General features: G+C 34.9%; 1 protein-coding gene and 1 pseudogene across 2 annotated transcripts; one reads left to right on the plus strand and one right to left on the minus strand.

The window, feature by feature from the left end:
- Nucleotides 1-739: 739 nt before the first annotated feature.
- Nucleotides 740-14,220, minus strand: LOC121265014 (annotated as a pseudogene).
- A 1,477-nt stretch (nt 14,221-15,697) lies between these two features.
- Nucleotides 15,698-18,904, plus strand: LOC121265567 (universal stress protein A-like protein). 2 transcript variants are annotated; one of them, XM_041169237.1, is made up of 4 exons: nt 15,698-16,042; nt 16,173-16,285; nt 17,492-17,610; nt 18,581-18,904. In XM_041169237.1, exons 2-4 carry the CDS (start codon nt 16,259-16,261, stop codon nt 18,669-18,671), a joined length of 237 nt encoding a protein of 78 aa, XP_041025171.1. In that variant the 5' UTR covers nt 15,698-16,042; nt 16,173-16,258; the 3' UTR covers nt 18,672-18,904. The 2 variants fall into 2 exon arrangements, with proteins under 2 accessions (XP_041025171.1, XP_041025172.1); XM_041169238.1 differs by having other exon boundaries at nt 15,704-16,042; nt 16,173-16,276.
- The last annotated feature ends 133 nt before the right edge of the window (nt 18,905-19,037 follow it).

Here is a 19,037-nt window from a genome sequence, read left to right on the forward strand (position 1 = left end):
AAATCCAATAATAATCATCCATTTAATATCATGTATAAAAGAGTATAAAGTATAAATTTATTAGCTAATTTTAATAAAAATATGATATGAATCCAAATGATTTCAATAAACATGTAATTTATGTATTTAACTTCAATTGCTGATATTTTTTTGCCTCATATACGAAAAGATAAAAACCATTGAGTTATAAGCACATGATAAATATAGTATTTTACGCACAACCAAAAATTTAATACAAAATACTCATTGATCTCCTATATTTTTTTCAACTAAAAAATAAATAAAGAACTACATGTTTTATCATTCAATTTTTCTACAATTTTAATTTAATACAATGATGAAGTAATATATATTTAGTTCCATTATATTTTGGTACAAGAAATTAAAAAAAAAAAAAAAAAAAAAAACTTCAATTGTTAAACAACATAGAAAAAAATAAACATTTTGAATCAGTTGAAATCGGCTCAAATTGATTTGAATCGGTTGATTGAAGCAGTTCAATTAATGATTAAAAAAGTTCACTAAAATCTATTCATTTTTTTATTGATTCAATTTAATTCAACTGAATCGAACCCTTTTTTTAAGCCTTCCACTAAATATATCTATTGAGTCAACCAAATGAAGCTTGAAAGGAGTAATAATCCGCTTAAGACGTTCCAACGACCAGAATGGGGGATTTAACTAACGAGACCACAAGCCCATCTCCAACCAAAAAGGGATCTAAAAATAGACACAAAAGGAAGAAGAAAGGGCAAACGATATTTATAGATCAACTAAAGAAGGGTGTTGAAGGCAGTACAATTCTCTTACACGTTCCTACAACCAGAATATTGGTTTCGACTCAACCAACAATTTACAAAAACTTGTTCCCACCAACGAAGTGGCGGAAAGCCCAAAAAGAGAGAAGAAAAATGGCATATAGGAAAAAGAATTGACTGTCGAACAAATACCCACTATACATCTCCTTGTCAAAATCTTCTTTTATGTACTGCTAAATTACACTGGAGCTGTATCTGAAAGGCCACCGACCTCTCAAAAGGAGGTGACTTTATATAAAGAGAGTGAACAGGGGAAAGCACAAGCAAGGTGCATCAATATAATATAGCCACGAGGAGAGGAGAGGAGACGAGGAAACCTCTCCCCCTTCCCCACCCACGTCTGGGAAAGAATACTACAGCCTACAAACCAATAGTCAAACCCATGTAAATAAACTCAATGTGAGCTTCACTATTATCCTTCAACTGTAAGGGCTAATTCTCATCACCTCCATTCCCAAATAGCCATTGTGGCATTTTAAGGATGCTTGTACAGCTCATGATGTTCTGGTGGAGGATCATCAGCTCTAACCTAGTTGTATATTTTAACTGGCTTCTCAAATGTGTGACGGTTCTGCAAAATTTCAAGGCAAATTAATGATGCAATGCATACATCTCCAGGCTAACCCAATCCTAGTCTGACATTAGCACAAGGCTCTCAGCTTCAGCAGAAGACGAGATACAGGCATGTAACAACACCAATAATATAGATGCACCGCATCACCAGTGGTTCTTGCTAAAAGAGTTCTGGCATCGTTATTGATACTGGTAACAATCCTAGTTGTGTGATAACAAACGACTTTCTAATGGAGGAGCTTTACCTGATTTACAGCATAAGGCCTCTTTGGGGTATTATCAGAGTGTTCCAATCCGAGGTACTGCTCCCAAGCTCCATAAACATCTCTTCTCTGACGAAAACAAGTAAAAAATTCACGTATCAATAAAATATTTATCAAAACATTTTATTAAGATGCATAGCCCAAAACAATACCAATACAACCAATCACGCTAGTGGTCATCCCCTCCTTTTAACAAGTAATAATATAGACACACCTGGAAACGGCTGGATACAACATCAGAGTCCTGCAGGTACTCTGGACGACCCAGTGACAAAAAGGCAAACTTCCACTGAACAAACAAACGGATAAAAAATAATAACAATAACAAACAATTAGTTCTAAGTTGCATATGTAACCACAATACAGAAGTGAAGCCATATAAAGTCGGTACCTTTAAAAACTCCTCATCTTGAACCAGCAATTTCTTTTGGATTCGCACTTTAACTTCTGCTAATGTCTCTCCTTCATGTATCACCAAGAAAAAAGGTTCCCCAAAATTTTGTACTTGCTGTTTAAAGAATAAAAATTGATAATCTAGAAATTTTTCCATGCAAGCATACCCATCTTCGATTTAAATTAACAAAACAGCTTCGGAACCATTTACTTAAATTGCAATACCATTTGGTTTTGTGCAGTCTCTTTGGTGAAGTGATATACATGAACCAAACGATCTTGGGGCCAAGGTTTTTCTCCTCTCTGGTACCTGAGACTCAAAAAGCAAGGTCAGCTTCAACTCCAGAACACCGGGAACAACATACAGATAGCATTAAGATCCAAAAACCTCAACTCCAGAACACCGGGAACGACATACAGATAGCATTAAGATCCAAAAACCTAAAAACGTTCCCCCCCCCCCCCCCGCGCGGAAGCCAGGTATGCTACCCTTTGTCATCCACCACCGTGCCTTGCCTCACCATCACCCTCTCCACCCTTTGCTCCACCTCACCCCATCCTCCTTTTGTATCTCGGTTGATTTATTCAGTCTAAACTTATCTCCACCCCCTTTCCCAAAAAAAAAAAAAGAAATAAAATCCTAACTATTTAAAGAGGAAAGAGGTGAAAATTAATAACAAAATCAAAATTAACGAGTAAAAGAAACACTTGGGTGGGACTTGCCTCCTCTGCACGCAATGTCCAGTACTGGTCATTTATATTCTCGATCTTTTCATTGAGTGGAAAGATCTGCAAGAAGCAGATAGAAGAATAATGCGTACACAATGTACAACATATAAACAGCATTCTTTGAAATTCAAATTCACAATTTAGAGAGGGAAGGATTTCATATATAGGTGTATGTACACACAAACTCACACACATCCAATGCGGCAAACATGTAGATAAACATCATAATAAACCATCAACTTCACAAAATATCATCATGAGCAAAACTTTGACACAGAAAGATCAATGATGTGCCTGCAGCTGTCTAATTTCAATGATTAGTTAATCGTCATTACCTTATAGATCTTGTGATAGAAAACTTCAAGCAGTCTAACTTCTGCATTTGGATGTGACAACTCTACCTGTTTCAAGCCACAACAAAGAAGTGACCATGTAGCAACTATAAAAGTAATCATATTGCAATCATAAAAGATCTATCATAGTAACAACAAGAAACACAATGCAGTATGTAACTTATGAGTCGGAATCAACAACACAGTAATAATTTTTACTTATAAGTAAGAACATATGAATAATAATTTCCTTAAAACTCAATTCCTTTTTAAGGAGATCCATAAAGGAAGAAACACAGTGTGAGTTCCTTAGCAATGGCAAAATCTTACCTTTGTTCTCAATACATTAAGCACATCTCCAACAGTGCTCTGTTTAGGCAACCTAATATTGTGAATTACCACCTACAATTCAAAAAATATTACATGGGGGGTAAAAAGTACAAGCATTATCCACGAATATGGAAAAGAACATGGAGGTGATAGTTATGGATTTCAGACGCACTTCATCCTTGGTAACATGATGAAAAGCAACTTTCAGATTTTTAAGACCTTGCAATTCCGGCAGAGGGATGTCCAAGACTTCATAGTACAATATATCTGAGGTCTGCTAAAAAAAAAGAATAATTTACACCTACAATATATTGATGAAGATGAGAGTTATGAGAACAATGCAAGAGCTAAATCCATGCGACATATACCTGATTGTAATGGACTAGCATGTCTGACAAATGCTCTACTCCTTGATATTTGATAGGTTGGGGCTTAGGTTGCTGAGAATAGCAGTTGTGAGATGTGAGTCTGATTTTGGATGGATCATCCAAACCAATTCGCTGTGCAACTTTTTCCACAACCTCGTCATAACTATTTATCTTCGACCTAGAAAATAAAAAGAAACCAATGAATATCAAATAGTGCAATGCTACTTACAAGTCTGTGTTGAAGACACTCTCCACACTGTTGACATGTCATAATTTGATTTGCAAGAGGATTTAATTTTAAAATTCTCTTGCCAATCAAGTCATGTCATGTCAGCGGAGGGGATGTCCCCTCCACACCGAGTTTTAAATATAATTTTCCTATCAAATAGCACCAATGACAATGCTCCAACTGCGAAAAAGTGGTGTAACGTGGAAATACTTACAATTCTAGACAAAAGTCATCCTCTTTTGGTCTCTCCAAAGATCGGAAATGAACAACCTGTAAATCATCAATTCATTAACAGGTGAATTTTAATTTTTGGCATAAGGCCAAAATATATTAGTTCAACATTTACATTTGATGAGAGCCACTACAACAAACCTAAGTGAATAAAAGGGGCAAAAACCATGCTTCAATACCATAAGTATTATCTATAACATAAATAATCTTCAAGAAAGCTCCTTTTGAGTACATCATCTACTCCTGCATTAAATGACCATGAGATTGGCCATTTTAGTCTAAGTACTTTGAAGGGTAATGCAACTAGACAATCTGAAATTTTAAAAGTTCAAAACATTTTCCCATTCTTTCCTCTATAACACTTTGCCTTCTTGCCCTCTATCTAAGTTACCAAAACTGAAGCAACTTGACCCTTCTTTCAAGGCTGCATCACCATATCCTAGAAACTACGCAAAACTAACAAACATATAAATATCTGTTGCCGAGTTTTAAATTTTTTGGTGGAATGACCTGGCGATTGTGCACATATTCCAAAAAAGATGGAACATCTGGATATCGGAATTCTTCATCACTTCCAGGTTTAGGAGACTTCTGGAAGCAGATAATGTCCCCGTCTTCAATCTGTAAACAGAGCAAACAAAAAGGTAAATTAATGTACCAGAATATTTTATATTATATTAGGCATGCAATATACCTGACTTAGTCGAAATGAGGTCTTCTTATCAAGGTGCTCACACATGACACACGGCTCAAACTTTATTTCCTAAACCACAACAGAAAAAGACATCAACTAAAAATCTATTTTAAAAAAACGTGACTGAACATAGAGCACAGAATAAGGACAAAACAAGCTGACAATAAAATATGTTGGACACAAACCTCATAAAGTTCTATCTCCTCGTCAGGAGTGAATCCAGCCATTTGGTTAAGTTTATCTAGTATTTCTATGGGCTTACCTGAACTCTTTACAAAAAGCCTACCAACATATCTGGCAACATGGACGCAATTATGTCAGCAAGCATAAAGCAAAATACGCTTGCAAAAAAATATGGTAAGGAAGATATCACCAAGTACCGCAGTTCTCCTTTTTCAGGGTCATAAACCTTGAAGAAAAGAAGAATATCTTCTTTAGCTTTGTCAGGAGGGGTAATAGGTCGCAGATCCTGAAGTATTATAGCATTTGAATTTTTAAAGTGTAGGAAAAGAATTATTACACAAGGACAACTATTTTTTGCAAGATTTATTCTAACTTTGGAAGTTGAAATGCCCTTCAAATACAGGGGCAAACAATGACAATTAGATGCAAGTATCAGAAAGACAGCATTACCAGTCCAAGCTCTACTTCCAAAAACAGTTTTAATTCTGCATTATGCGTCTTATTTGATACCTCCCTCAAGTGTCCAACCTACAACCAGCAAATGGTTATCATTAGCTTGCATGATAAAAAAAATAACAAAATTGATATGACTACGGCACCAGAAAAAACTCATGGATATGCTTCAGGATAAAGACAGAATCTCTTTTAATACATCCAGAAAATACAGCCACCAAAGATATTGTCTTGCACAGTTGAAATGATCTTACATATTACTTTTTCTCCTCCAGCCCCAAAAAGATTCTAGTGAAAATAAGCTAAAAGTAATACTAGATACAGTCGTGGAGTGCGCAAGCGCCGCGCAATCATTTTGAAAAAGAATGGGATCCACTATTAAAAAATTAGAATTTTTTAATAGTGGATCCCATTCTTTTTCAAAAGGATTGCGCGGCGCTTGCATACTCCATGACTACAAATATCATTTCTCTTTTGAGAAATATACTTTTTTCTATAGATAATCAAGAAGTTTTATTCATAAGAGAGAATTTTTTAAAAATATACTAAAAAGCTATATTAGATAAATATGCCTCAATAATTGTAATAAAAGACAAAATAGCACAAGCAAAGTAATATGTGATTACCGATTGTGCTTCCTCCTGAGGGTTCAAAGGTCGATTGGGACGATACGTATGGTTTTGCCGCTTTGCCCAAATCCAAAACCGCTGAAATTGCACTGGTATGCCAAACTCTTTGGCAACCTCCTCCTGTAAACCATCTCAAAATTATAAAGTGAGTAAATGAATAAAAAAGTTTCATGATAAAAAGAATTGAGCATGGCATACATCCAACAACAAAATGCAGGATCCAATAAATCTGAAATTTCTACTTCGCCTTCCTAAGAAATAATCAAATATGAAGCAAGTAAGCTAAACCATTTCCAAAATCAACAGTGCATTTTTTTTTTAATAAGTGATATCAGTAATGCATTAGAAGACAAAAAGCTACTTCCAGAACCAGCAAACTACAAAGCTTTCTAATTTTGTATTTTGAATAAATTCATAGTGACTGATTAAATCATTTTAAACTACATGTCTTGGTTTCCTTCCTGAAATGTCCCAGAACAAGTTTTCCATTTCTCAGACGTTGTAGCAATTATTTTTAATTATTCTAAACTAGCCTCATATTCTTTTATAGGTAAAAACCAACCTCACATTTAAAGATGAGAAGTGATAGGGATACAATGTTTACACTATTACACAATCCAACTACATGGCACTACCATGTAATAATAAATAATAATTTGGAGAATAGGGAGAATATGAAGATCAATTTAAAGTTCTACTCACTGCGATTGAGGCGAGTCACGTGCTTGAAACCACATCACATTTTAAGAAAAGCAGGGAGTTAAAGCGTCTTCTATGTTCAATCAACTACGATGCTAAGGGAGGGCATTGTGAAGACGATCTCGTTGTGGGATGTTCGGGTAGAGGATTAGTTTTATGGAAACAAGAGGTTGGGGTTGGGGAGGTGTGTCCAATTCGGGCTTGGTGTATATTGGGTAGGTTTCATGGGATTTTTGGGTCTGACTAGGTGTTTTTTTATATACGGCCAGTGTACTTGGTTACTCCTATTGATTTACATATATAATACTTTTACTTATCAAAAAAATAATAATAATTTGTGTCAAACACATTGCGTTTCACAATTAAATTATCATTATGTGATAGTGCCATGTAAAAGGGTTGAGTAAAAGTTGTGTCCCCATGATTTATTGTTAAAAATAAAAATAATAAACAAAATACTCATTAAAAGTTGTTCTCGCCTCCAGTATATAGTTAAGGACAATCTAGAAAGATAACTAATTCTTTTACTTATTGTTAATAATTGAAACATTACAAAACCAAGACACATAAATTGGGACAAAATGAGTACTAAGAACAGGATGAGTGCACAAAAAAACTTGCCAAAAGACACCATCACATTTGTCAATAAAAACATATTTCAATCCTTCTCAATTTAAAACATCAAGAGTACCTTGAAAAGATTGAAGGGAATTTGTTTCTGAATACGGAAACTATGAACTTTGTCATGATCCACAAGGTCAAAATACATATCCCTTCCAATCTGTCTGGAAAGATCTTCATCTCGAGCAACCTAGATCCGTTAATCAATTTCATCAATCAAGAGTTTCATAGACAAGACCTATGCTTGTCATTGCTAAAGAGTTAGACATGAAATGCGGACAGACAGGTAAGAACCATAACCTTTATAATAGTATACAAGTGGGCCTGTGCTTTATATCTTCTCTTGTCTTCCTTCTCTTCTTGTTCTTTCTTCAACCTTATCTGGAATGGGCCGAGTTCAGTCAATCTTGATGCACGCATGCATACACTAAGTAATAGAATTTGAATCATCAAGATGTAAAACCAAGCATTTACCCTCAGGTGCTCAGCTATATCCTTCTCATCAACATTACAAATTATTTTGTCCTTGTCACTTTCACGTATATACACAAGCATGTAAGCATTTGAGTATTTTGTGAATTTAAAGGGAGTATTATTGAAGCCAGGATTGGTTGGTGGCAACTGTTTGACACAGAAGGAAACATCAGCTCACAGTTAAGATGAGCGTTACAAAGAAAAGACATACAGAGTATTTAGTGACTTTTCTTTCAGATTACCTCTTCCTCACCACCGTATTGCTCCTCTAATGCCCTTTTTACATCCTCTTTTGTCACCCGCTCATCGTCAAATTTTAACCTAAAGTAACAAAAATAGATTACCAAAAATTTAAGAACTTTACAATAAACGAGAATCCCATACCAAACAATTAAACATACACCAGAAGTTCACATGCAAATTCTGTAGGGTAAAAACTGAAAGTAAAGAAGTTCCTGAATAACTAAAAAACAGAGAGATTCCATAAAGCATGAATACCACTGATCTGAGAATGTTGGCCTGATAAAAGCATAGTAATGTCCACCATGCACCCCACCGCTATGGACCAAGACACTACAAGAGAAAAACTTGAGCATGTAAAGATGAAGGTAAATCCAAAAAGAATGTAATAGCATCACCAGACAGCATCAAATAAACACTCATACAGGCCACCTTTTTTTTTTCCTAAGAACTGTTTTATTAAAAAGTGAAAAACGCAATCCGCGCAGGAAGTGTACAAAAGAGATTTATCTAGGAGTATCCATCGCTAAACTGTTTTTCTTTTCATAAGTAATGAACATTCCATCAAAAATGCTAAAATGTGCAATCAACGTAGATTGATATTAGAGGCTAAACTATTAATGATGGATGGGAAATAGAGATTGATGATCGACACTAGGTTAAATTTTACCAAACAAGAAATAAAATCACGCTTTCAAATAAAGAAAAAACATTTAACTGATTGAAATGGTGGAAGAGAAATTTCATAGGCAACACTAAATAGTTTGAACATAAATAGAAATAACCACAATTCATAAAATCAAATAAGATTTCAACATTCAAGGCAGCAACAGAACTTGCCACACTGAGCAATCCAACTTGTTAAAAGACCATTAAAAGAAATTTGCACTTCCTAAATACTTCCAATTAAATGAGGTCCAAAACCTGGTAAGTTAAAAAAAATGTAACAGTATTGTATAGCAGGGTTCCACCAGTGAGAAAAAGTGAGTGAATTCAAGTAGATGGAGCGAAAAGCCGAAAAGAGTTTCAATGATGCCATAAAACGACAGAAGGAAAATTCTTTATAAAAACGTGGGTAAAAATAATGAAGAATGATGATATGTTAAATACGGAGACAGCAGAGAATTTGTGATTCTGTATAGGAGAAACGGAAAATAATATATGTAGCAAATCCCAACAGGTTGATGAGGAGCAATAGAGTCGGCCCCAACTTAGCTGGAATAAAAGTTAGTCAACTGCAACATGTAGTATGGTATGGTAGAGTATGAGCAACTCTTGATGAAATGATTTTACATAATGCAATGAACAGTATCTGTAGTAAAATTCATGTAGCTCATTCATGATTTACACATGAAAGACAATAGACCAAAAACAAAAAGGCCAAAATCACAATTATAACAGCAAGCCTATCTGAAGTACAAGAAGTCTACAGTGGATAGGCAGGCCCAAAGACATTCATCTAGCTACTACTGATCAGATAAAAAATCAACATTTTGATCAAGGAAGATGGTCAAAGAAGTCATTGATATACATCACAAACTTCTAGAAAGCAACATATCTATCAGTCAAAAGTGAGAAATCACTGGAACCTATGAAGTGTGTATAGGTTGCGAACACTCCTATCAGCTTTGGGTGATAGATATTTTCCATTCTCCCTATCAAGGTCAAGTTGAAGAGGAAATTCATAGCGGTCGTTTATCTGCAAAACCAAGAGCTTCTATTTACTAAAGAGGAAACATTAACAAGCAAAAAAGAAAAGTTGATTTTGATGAAAGAGTGATACTTCAACAATTTGTAGATGTACCAACATACATAAATAAGCTCAATCCAGGAGGTAAAGAAAGAATGTGGTAACCGCTTAAAGTTCAGTCCAAGAGGTAAGGAAAGCATGTGGTAGTCACTTATTATTTAAATAAACAAGTTATTGACAATAACAGATCTATCTTAGTGCATGCCCACCTTAAACATTTATACTATACAGCATGCAGAGTTGATAACTACAATACCATCTATCATGTGTACTCGGGTTGTTCCCCTTTGAGCATTTTTTATGATTTTTATTACTTACCAAAAGCATAGTGGATAACTACAATGTATGAAGAGATGGACAGCAATGGAAACACAAACCACTAAGATGAATAAAATAGTTTCCAAAACTGACCTTTACCATAGTGTCCCTCATGAAATCATATTCAAACCGCTTAAGCTGAAGTTGAAGAACTGGGGGAAAGTCAATAAACAAGACACCCTTCTTAGCATCCTGAAATAAATATCAATCAGCATATCAGTTGAAAATAATATTCAGAAATGTCACTACTTGAGAAGAAGATAAAAAGCTATCTACAACAATGGCTTGAGCAACAATTCTACAGGAGTGATGCTGAACACTGCAACGACTGAGGAGGTACATAAACATATTCGCAATCAAACCTATACTTCCTGAGTTTCATTAAACCCCACAAAATATCTACATTTATATTTCTCCAGGTGATCATTTATCATGTCCTTCATTGTGCTGCTAAAAATACTCCCTCTCAACACCAGAAACTCATTCACTTCAGAAAAATAAAACATAGATATATTTTCCTTTCAGAAAAAACAGTTCTTTTCCTGTAAAAGAAAGAGCGTCAGCCCAGGTGGACAGCCTGAACACATTTTTTTTATCAGTAAATATAGATTTATTGATGAGGAATTGGCATAGCCCAAGTACACGGGACATATACAAGAGCAACACCTAGACAAGCACATATACAAAGCACTTCTTCAAAACTTTATTAAAAAAATATCTATTTTGTAATCCTAAACAATTGCTTTGATTAAAATGAAAGAAGTCCGCATCAATTTGATTGGTACCAGTAAAATGTAGAGCAGGAACACCTAAGATATTTAAAACTATCCGATCCACCACTTTAACCTACTTTTAGTTGGTTTTCATTTGAAGTTCCAGCACAAAATCTGAACAATTTTGCTGGCATGATAGAACTTGCCCAAAAGAGCATCTCGATGTGCATGAGAGCTTGGGCCATAAAATGTTTTCATGTCCGGTTTGCATGAAATAACAAACAGTACTAACCTGCAAACCATGTTCTTCAGCATGGTATTTGTTATCACCTTCAAGACGTTCAACTTCCACATACTTGTCAAAAGAAGCATAAACATCCCGACAGCCTTTGACATCAAGCTGGAGGTCTGCCATGTAAAATATATATCTTGACATTATGCACTGAAATTAACAATTATTCTCAGCCCCAGACAAGATAATTCAAACTTGCACTGAAAAACTTTACCATAAAAAGATTCCTTTCTTGTAGATTTATAGTCCACATTGATGCATTCAATGTAATTCATGTGGTGTCCTTCAAATAATTGTTGTATTGTCCCCTCCACAACAGTACCCTGGACCAAGAGGACAAGTTAAAACCACAAAGCAAACATACATTCTCCAGGACCAATTTTTTAAACCTCATGCACCTTCATTTTGTCTTCAAGTTTTTCACACAGGACTCTATTGAGTTCTTGGACATCATGTTGCATGAAAGAATCATATGTATCCCAACCGAAAGACTTGGTCAATTCTTTAGTTGCCACACTGCTGTCATTATATTGAAGCTTGTAGAATAAACTCTGTAATGCCAAAGGAATACTACCGGAGGGCATATCATTTTCAGTTGTTGGCATATGGTACACAGCCTGATATCAACATACCAACAGTAAGGTTGTTGCATCTATTTAAGATCGGTGATAAAAATCAAAGCGACTTTAAGGAAACAGAGAAGACATTCTGACCTTTCTAAAGTAAGGAATATGGTAGAGAGTCTGAAGCAGAGAGTTCATGTAACATGTTGCGCCTTGGTTCTTCAGTCCAACGTAACCAGTCTCCTTCTTTGAGTCATATGACCAGTAATCCAGAACCTTACGGACAGCAACCTCAGCTTCAACAATACAACTATCATTGACAAGGTAACCCCTACTTGGGTCATAAAGATCACTGAGAGGCATGAATGATGTGAAACCCCAGTCGCTCTCCCTCGCATTGAACTGGTGTTGTGTGTCTGCAAAAACCAAATATATAAGCACATACATATGTTTGTATATGTGTGTGTGTGCGTGTGTATTTGACATCCTGCTATCACCAAATACTACGATTAATTTTTAAGGAAGTGCTTTTATTGGTTACACTAACTTGCTTGAGCTTGGAAGAGGCAAGAGTCCACAAAAAAGGGGAAAATGTTCTCATATAAGCAATCCAACATACAAACAAAAAACCAAAATTTTCCATATTGCCTTTACTTTTCACTTATGTCCCAAGTACAAACGGGGTGTCACTCCACCTAATCCAAGCCAAAATTTTCAGGGGCCAAAACAAATTTGAATATTATACTTCTAAAAATGAAAATGTATTAACTAGTTAAAAGCTTAAGTAGAGAGAAAGAGTTATGAGATTTATATATTTATTTATTAATACATGATTTTCTTATACTTGCCATCATCTGCAGTTATTTCTGTTGCCCAATATAGTTATATTTGGGGAAAGGGGGAGGGCTTGAACCCTATATGGTTACATTTTATACCCTAATAATGTTTTCACCAGTTACTCTAAAAACTTGAGCTAAACAGCTATAAATGGAAAGAAATAGTTATATCAATACCATGAAACACTTTCCATATTACAGCATGTGTTTGATTACAAGCCTAAGGATTAGCAATTGTTTAACATGCAGTGTAAAACTGAAGCAAAGCAAAAGCATCCAAAAGATAATGCAAGAATTGTGTTCAATCCGACAAAATTGCCTTAAATGACAAGACAACAAGAACGCCCGTGACCATTGAAAGACAATAAGAACAGTGAAGAATATACCCTTTCTTATTGAGTACTTGCTGTGAACCTGATTAAGCACACCCAAGCTGAATTGTGCGTATCTACTCCAGCCATATGGCAATGTGGCAGAATCAGCGACATCCAAATACATCGACAAGTGGTCCACATTGTTCCCTTTTGGAAAAACAAGTATCCTCCTGATCACAGAAGTCCAACACCAATCACAACACATAATTCAAAGCAAGTTGCAAACGCATAGATAGGTTTAACAAGAGGGAAACATTCAAATACCATTTATAACCGCCAACGACAAAAACTTCTGAGTAGTGCTTCTTGGTATTCAACCTAGAGAAATTCTCAATTGTCCACGTGAATTTCAAAGATGGTGGATCCTCCAGTTGCTGATTCTCCACTGTACTTGCAGGCTCCACTTGAGCCACGACTAACAAAATACATAACAAAACTCAAAGCCAAGAATAGAAAAAAAAAAAAAAAAAAAAAAACCCTAGCGTCCATACCGATCGAGTACAAACTCCACCATGATATATATATGGAAAAAAAAAAACTAATTCCTGATAAATTACTCGCATGAAAATTTTCGAGAATATAAAATAGAAACAAATTCATGACATTTAGGGAATGAATTGCAATGAATGCGAATAATAAACCTTCCATAGGCTGAGGACCCTCAACTAAATCCGAATGCGGGACCAGCATCTGCTCTTCCTCTTGCTGCAAATACAAATACACAAATCAGAGCTCTGATCACGCAAAACCTAACCCTACTGTGCTGAATCAAAGCCCTAGTAAACAAACATTAAAAAGTGAGTTTCCGAAATATGAGCCTTTCTGAAGCCTCTGAAAAATAATCCTGGGCTATCAAATTGCGGTTTAAACATTGACACCGAAACACAACGAGAGGTGTGTGTGTGTGTGTGTGTGTGCGTGTGTGTGTGTGAATAGGGACAGAGAGTTGGTGCATACGTCTAACGCCGGAGGATTCATCACGGTCATTTATGGAAAGAGAGATGGACTGTCAGATCGGAGAATCTCAGAACCGGAGAGAGGGGAAAACGGTGAGGGAGGGAGAGGTGGGGGGGGGGGGGGGGGGGGGGGGGGGGGGGGGGGGGGGGAGAGGGGGGAGGGGAAGCCAGGAGGGCTTGGCGACGAGGCACAGTACCGAGGGATGACTCGGTTTTGCTTAGGGATGGGTATTAAAGGGTTTTCACGAAAATATAAGGGTATTGTGGGAATGAATGTGATGGCGCATGTTGAGTTTCAGTACGATACGACGTTGGATTGGTGGTCAAGGAGTGATGACCAGGCGATCTTTGCCTACTGTCACTAATGAAGGGATCACGTGGTAATATATTTATCTTTACTGCAAAATGCAAATGCTTGATTTATAAAAAACTTATAAATTGATGTCTTGATACATTAGCTAATAAATATTTTTTGATACAGAATAAATGTGACATATTAGATTAAATCATATTAATTTATAAATTTATTTTCATAATATCTTTTTATAAATATGACATTCCTCCTTTTTAATTAACATCATTCATGCCACTATCATTTTCTTGTTTTTTCAACATAATTAATATAATCATTGTTAATAAAATTTGTTATTTTTCTTCAAGTTTCTTTTCTATTAGCAAGAAAATATTATGCAGGCTCACAGAACTTTGCTAAAGAGTCGGTTCTTTAATTTAAATACATTTTTTAGGAGAAAAGTTGTGAGAAATCAAACAAAAATAAAACATATTTTATCATTCTTCCTCAAATTTTAGAAGGTCGGAATTTCTCTTTTTTTCCTCTCTAATATATAATAATTTAGAGAATTCTATACGTCATACTATTATCCTACTTTCGTCCCACTAAGTAAGAAAGGACATATTTATCATTATTAAATGATTATTTATTACATAATTCTTTATTATTTAATAGTCATGAATGTGCCACATATTATTTAATATGATTAAAATAGGATGAGAGTGTAGTGTATATCATTACTTCACACGTGCATGCATCATCTATAATAATTATGAATAAATATAGATAAAAGTCACTATTGAGAATATCTATTTTGCACACATGATGTGGCATCATCTAGACCATACATCTCCCCAAATGAGTGTTGGGAACAATCAATTAGAAGTAGCCATGCAGCGAGTACAAAATATATACTGTTACAATGACTTCTCTCTAGCATTACTCAATAATTATACCTATGACTTTCTGCCCTTTTTATTTTTATAAAGAGAAGCTGATATCCTCGATTCCTCGCGCGCCTTAATACAAAATAAAGAGAGATCATTAATAACTACAACTCATCCAGATTCTTTTATTTTCAAAATAAACAATGAAAGGTTATTTCCTAATCAGTATTGCTTGCTGTGGGTTTGCAATTAATTGCATGATACTTTTGGAAATTTCTACGTGCATGGACGCCAAGTGCCGCCATGGAATGTCACTTTAGCCAGAGCCAAACTTAACTACGAACTTCCACGCGGGCTATATACTCCCAAGTGTACGTACAGTACCTAGCCAGCCAAAAATCCAACATCATTAAAAACTGGCACAAACTTATATGTGTGTGTATATCTAGAGAGGCAAACTGAAGGCCATAACTGGCATCGCTCTTAATTAGGACGGTGTAAGCATAAGAGGAAGTGATATTTAATGGAGACCCAGAGTGCAGGTAAAGCAGAGGGATCAGAGCAGCAGCCATTGATGAAAAAGAATGAGAAGCAAAACAAGAAGAAGATGATCAAAGTGATCATGGTGGGGATTGACGAGAGCGATGAAAGCTTCTACGCGCTCTGGTGGACACTTGATTTCCTCTTTGTTTCCATCGGTGAAGCGCCCGAAACCAGGCTGGATGAAGTGGGCAAGGTCGTACTGGTTCATGTTCAGCAGCCCTTCCACCACTACGTCTTCCCGGCTGGGCCGGTGGAGCTGGTTTATTTCCTCCCACCTATTTATTTATATATTGTTTCTAATTTCCTTAATGAATTTGCTAATGAACATGATATATTAATTTGACGCTTGATATATGTATTATTTCTGGATATCTTACGTACGTGCACAGCATTTTATGCAACGTCTGCGGTGGTGGAATCTGTGAGGAAAGCCCAGGAAGAAAATACTACAGTACTACTCTCTCGTGCATTACAAATGTGCAAAGACAAGATGGTAAGCCTAGTAGGGACGTCTCGTCTATAGTACCCTATTGGGCGTCCTAATTTTCTCAGTATTTGTCCGTAAACTTTATAATATCTTTTATTTAATTTTTTAAAACTCAATAAATATTTTAACTCAAATTATTTCATTACTATTTACAAAATTTTTATCCTCCAAACATCTGATGCTATTAGTGATATGATCTCGAGTGATGCTCAAGAACAGCCTTTTTCACTATTTTTATGTTATCAATTGACCCTTTTTGTGTGCACCTGCCAATTTTGTATACCGGTGTAATACATGAGCCTAGGTGTAATAAGTCCGGTTCGATTTGATTTTTAACATATTTTAGAATCAAACTAATATATATTGATTTTGAGATTTGAAAAATTGATACCGCACCGATTACATCTCTAAATCAGTATTTTTAATTTTATCGATTCCTATCCGATTTGATTCGGTTTTTCTGGTATATAATATAGTACATATATTATAGTAATAATATATTGTAGTATATTATAATATATATTATAATTGTATTATAGACTATATTAACAATAGACTATAGTAATAATATATAGTTAATTATATAGGCTTTTAAAATCTAAAATTTAAAATTTTATTAATTATTAATTTATCATATAATAAAAAATTATTTTGTATATAATTATATATAAAAATTATATATAATATAAAAAATTATATAAAAAATATTTTATACAATATAAAAAATTAAGATATATATATCTATATATTTGGACCGGTTTGATCCGGTGTTAGGAAAAAAAATAGAAACCGGATCGATTTTGAGAAAAATAGAACTGGTATGGGACTGAACCGAACCTGATACCGGTCCGGTTTATCAGTTCACCCTTTTTTTTTATTTTAGTTTTACTACATAACTTCTACCACACTCCACACTCCATACTTTTTAAAATTTTTAAATTTTTTAATATTTTTTTTAATTTTTTTTTTGAATTTATTCTTTTTAAATTATTTCAAATTTTCTATTCATTATTCATATAATAAATATTTGATAAAAAAAATAATAAAAATTAAAAAAAATGTGGAGGGTAGAATGTAAGGAGATTGTGAAGATTTTTTTTTTTTTTTACCCCTAATCTGTACTTAATTTGTTTAGATGGAAGATGATCAATCGCATTTCCAATATAGTTCAAGCATTAGCGTTTTGGATTGGTTATGCTTTTGGATATGCAACCTGTGCAGGCCGAAGCTGAGACACTGGTTCTTGATGGAGACCCGAAGGACATGATTTGTCAGGCTGCAGAGCAAATGCAGGTTGATCTCCTGGTAGTGGGTAGCCGCGGCCTTGGCAAAATCAAGAGGTACATGCACGTTTTGACTGTGAAAATGATCACTCATATTATGGATATCCACTATATTATTCTGTGGAAATGCAATAACTTCTAGGCAGTCCTGATTATCAGAATGATCTGACCTGGTATTCATGCATCATGCAACGATCGGGTACTTAACACACGTGCAGTACTTCAAAATATGAAAATTTTTGGATCACGTGTTGGTTATTCATGAAATTTAGGTTTCTTTTAGATATATTATATGCAAATCACGAAATACAAAAAACAAATGATAATAATAATAATAATAATAATAATCGAAATAAAAGTGGAAAAGAGAGGTAAATTATTTTCCCCTACGAATTTGGCGTCACAATATATACATGTAAATAGAATAAATCTTCACAACCCCCTCACACTCCATACTCTACATTTTTTTATTTTTTTTCTTTTATCAAATATTTATTATATCAATAATGAATAGAAAATTTGAAATAATTTTAAAAGAATAAACTCAAAAAAAATTTAAAAAAAATATTACAAAATTTAAGAATTTAAAAAAATGTGGAGTGTGGAGTGTGGTGGAGGTTGTGTAGCAAAACTCATGTAAATAATAGGTGATAAATAGTACCATATTGGGTGTTTTAATTTCAACTTACAAATCTCACTACTATTTATAAATCATCTAAAATCATGTTATCTCATGTCATTTATGTATCCAAACAAGGTTATTCTCTTTCATTTTTCAAAACTCAATAAATATTTTAATTTAAACTATTTCACTACTATTCACAAATCAATTCATTATTATTCACAAAATTTTCATCTCATCTTATTCTCCAAGCATCTCCTATTAGTGATATGATCTCTTGAGTACTGTTCAAGAACAGCCTTTTTCACTATTTTTATTTTATCAATTGATCGTTTTTGTGTACCCCTGCCAATTTTGTATACCGGTGTAAAACATGACTAATTGTTAAGACGTTTCTGGTTGCAGGGCATTCTTAGGAAGTGTGAGTGACTACTGTGCACATCATGCAAAGTGTCCCATCCTAATTGTGAAGCCGCCGAGGGAGTCTAGCAAGTAGAGGCCGGAGTAGTTACACGCCGGCATGGCTAGATTAATTAGTTGGTGATATTTTCTAGCCGCGAGCTTAAGGCGTATGCTTTACCTTCTTGTATAAGGATCGTCCAGATCTCGGGTGGTTTTCATCTATTTCCTCGCCTTCCTACTTTGAAGTCCTGTATAGAAGAATCTGGGCACCATAATTGAAAAATAAATAGTATAAAAATCGTGGTAGCATTTGCACGTTATGCATTATTATGGAAGGTTTTGTGAGAAACCCAGAGGTTTTGGACACCGTCATTTGTCACTCTCCCTGCCTTTAGCCAGGTCATACCAGCACCAGGAATTGAGGCAATTGCCCTTATGGGTAACATACGCCAGAGAGAGA

Source organism: Juglans microcarpa x Juglans regia, chromosome 5D, assembly GCF_004785595.1.
Source record: "Juglans microcarpa x Juglans regia isolate MS1-56 chromosome 5D, Jm3101_v1.0, whole genome shotgun sequence".
In the NCBI taxonomy this organism is placed as follows: domain Eukaryota; kingdom Viridiplantae; phylum Streptophyta; class Magnoliopsida; order Fagales; family Juglandaceae; genus Juglans; species Juglans microcarpa x Juglans regia.

Excerpts from the sequence above, each read along its gene's own strand:
- LOC121265567 (XM_041169237.1), top strand. The coding sequence starts at position 16,259 with ATGTGCAAAGACAAGATGGTAAGCCTA. Across the intron at positions 16,286-17,491 it reads AAGACAAGATGGTAAGCCTA|GCCGAAGCTGAGACACTGGT; the intron begins GTAGGGACGTCT and ends CAACCTGTGCAG. Across the intron at positions 17,611-18,580 it reads GGCCTTGGCAAAATCAAGAG|GGCATTCTTAGGAAGTGTGA; the intron begins GTACATGCACGT and ends TTCTGGTTGCAG.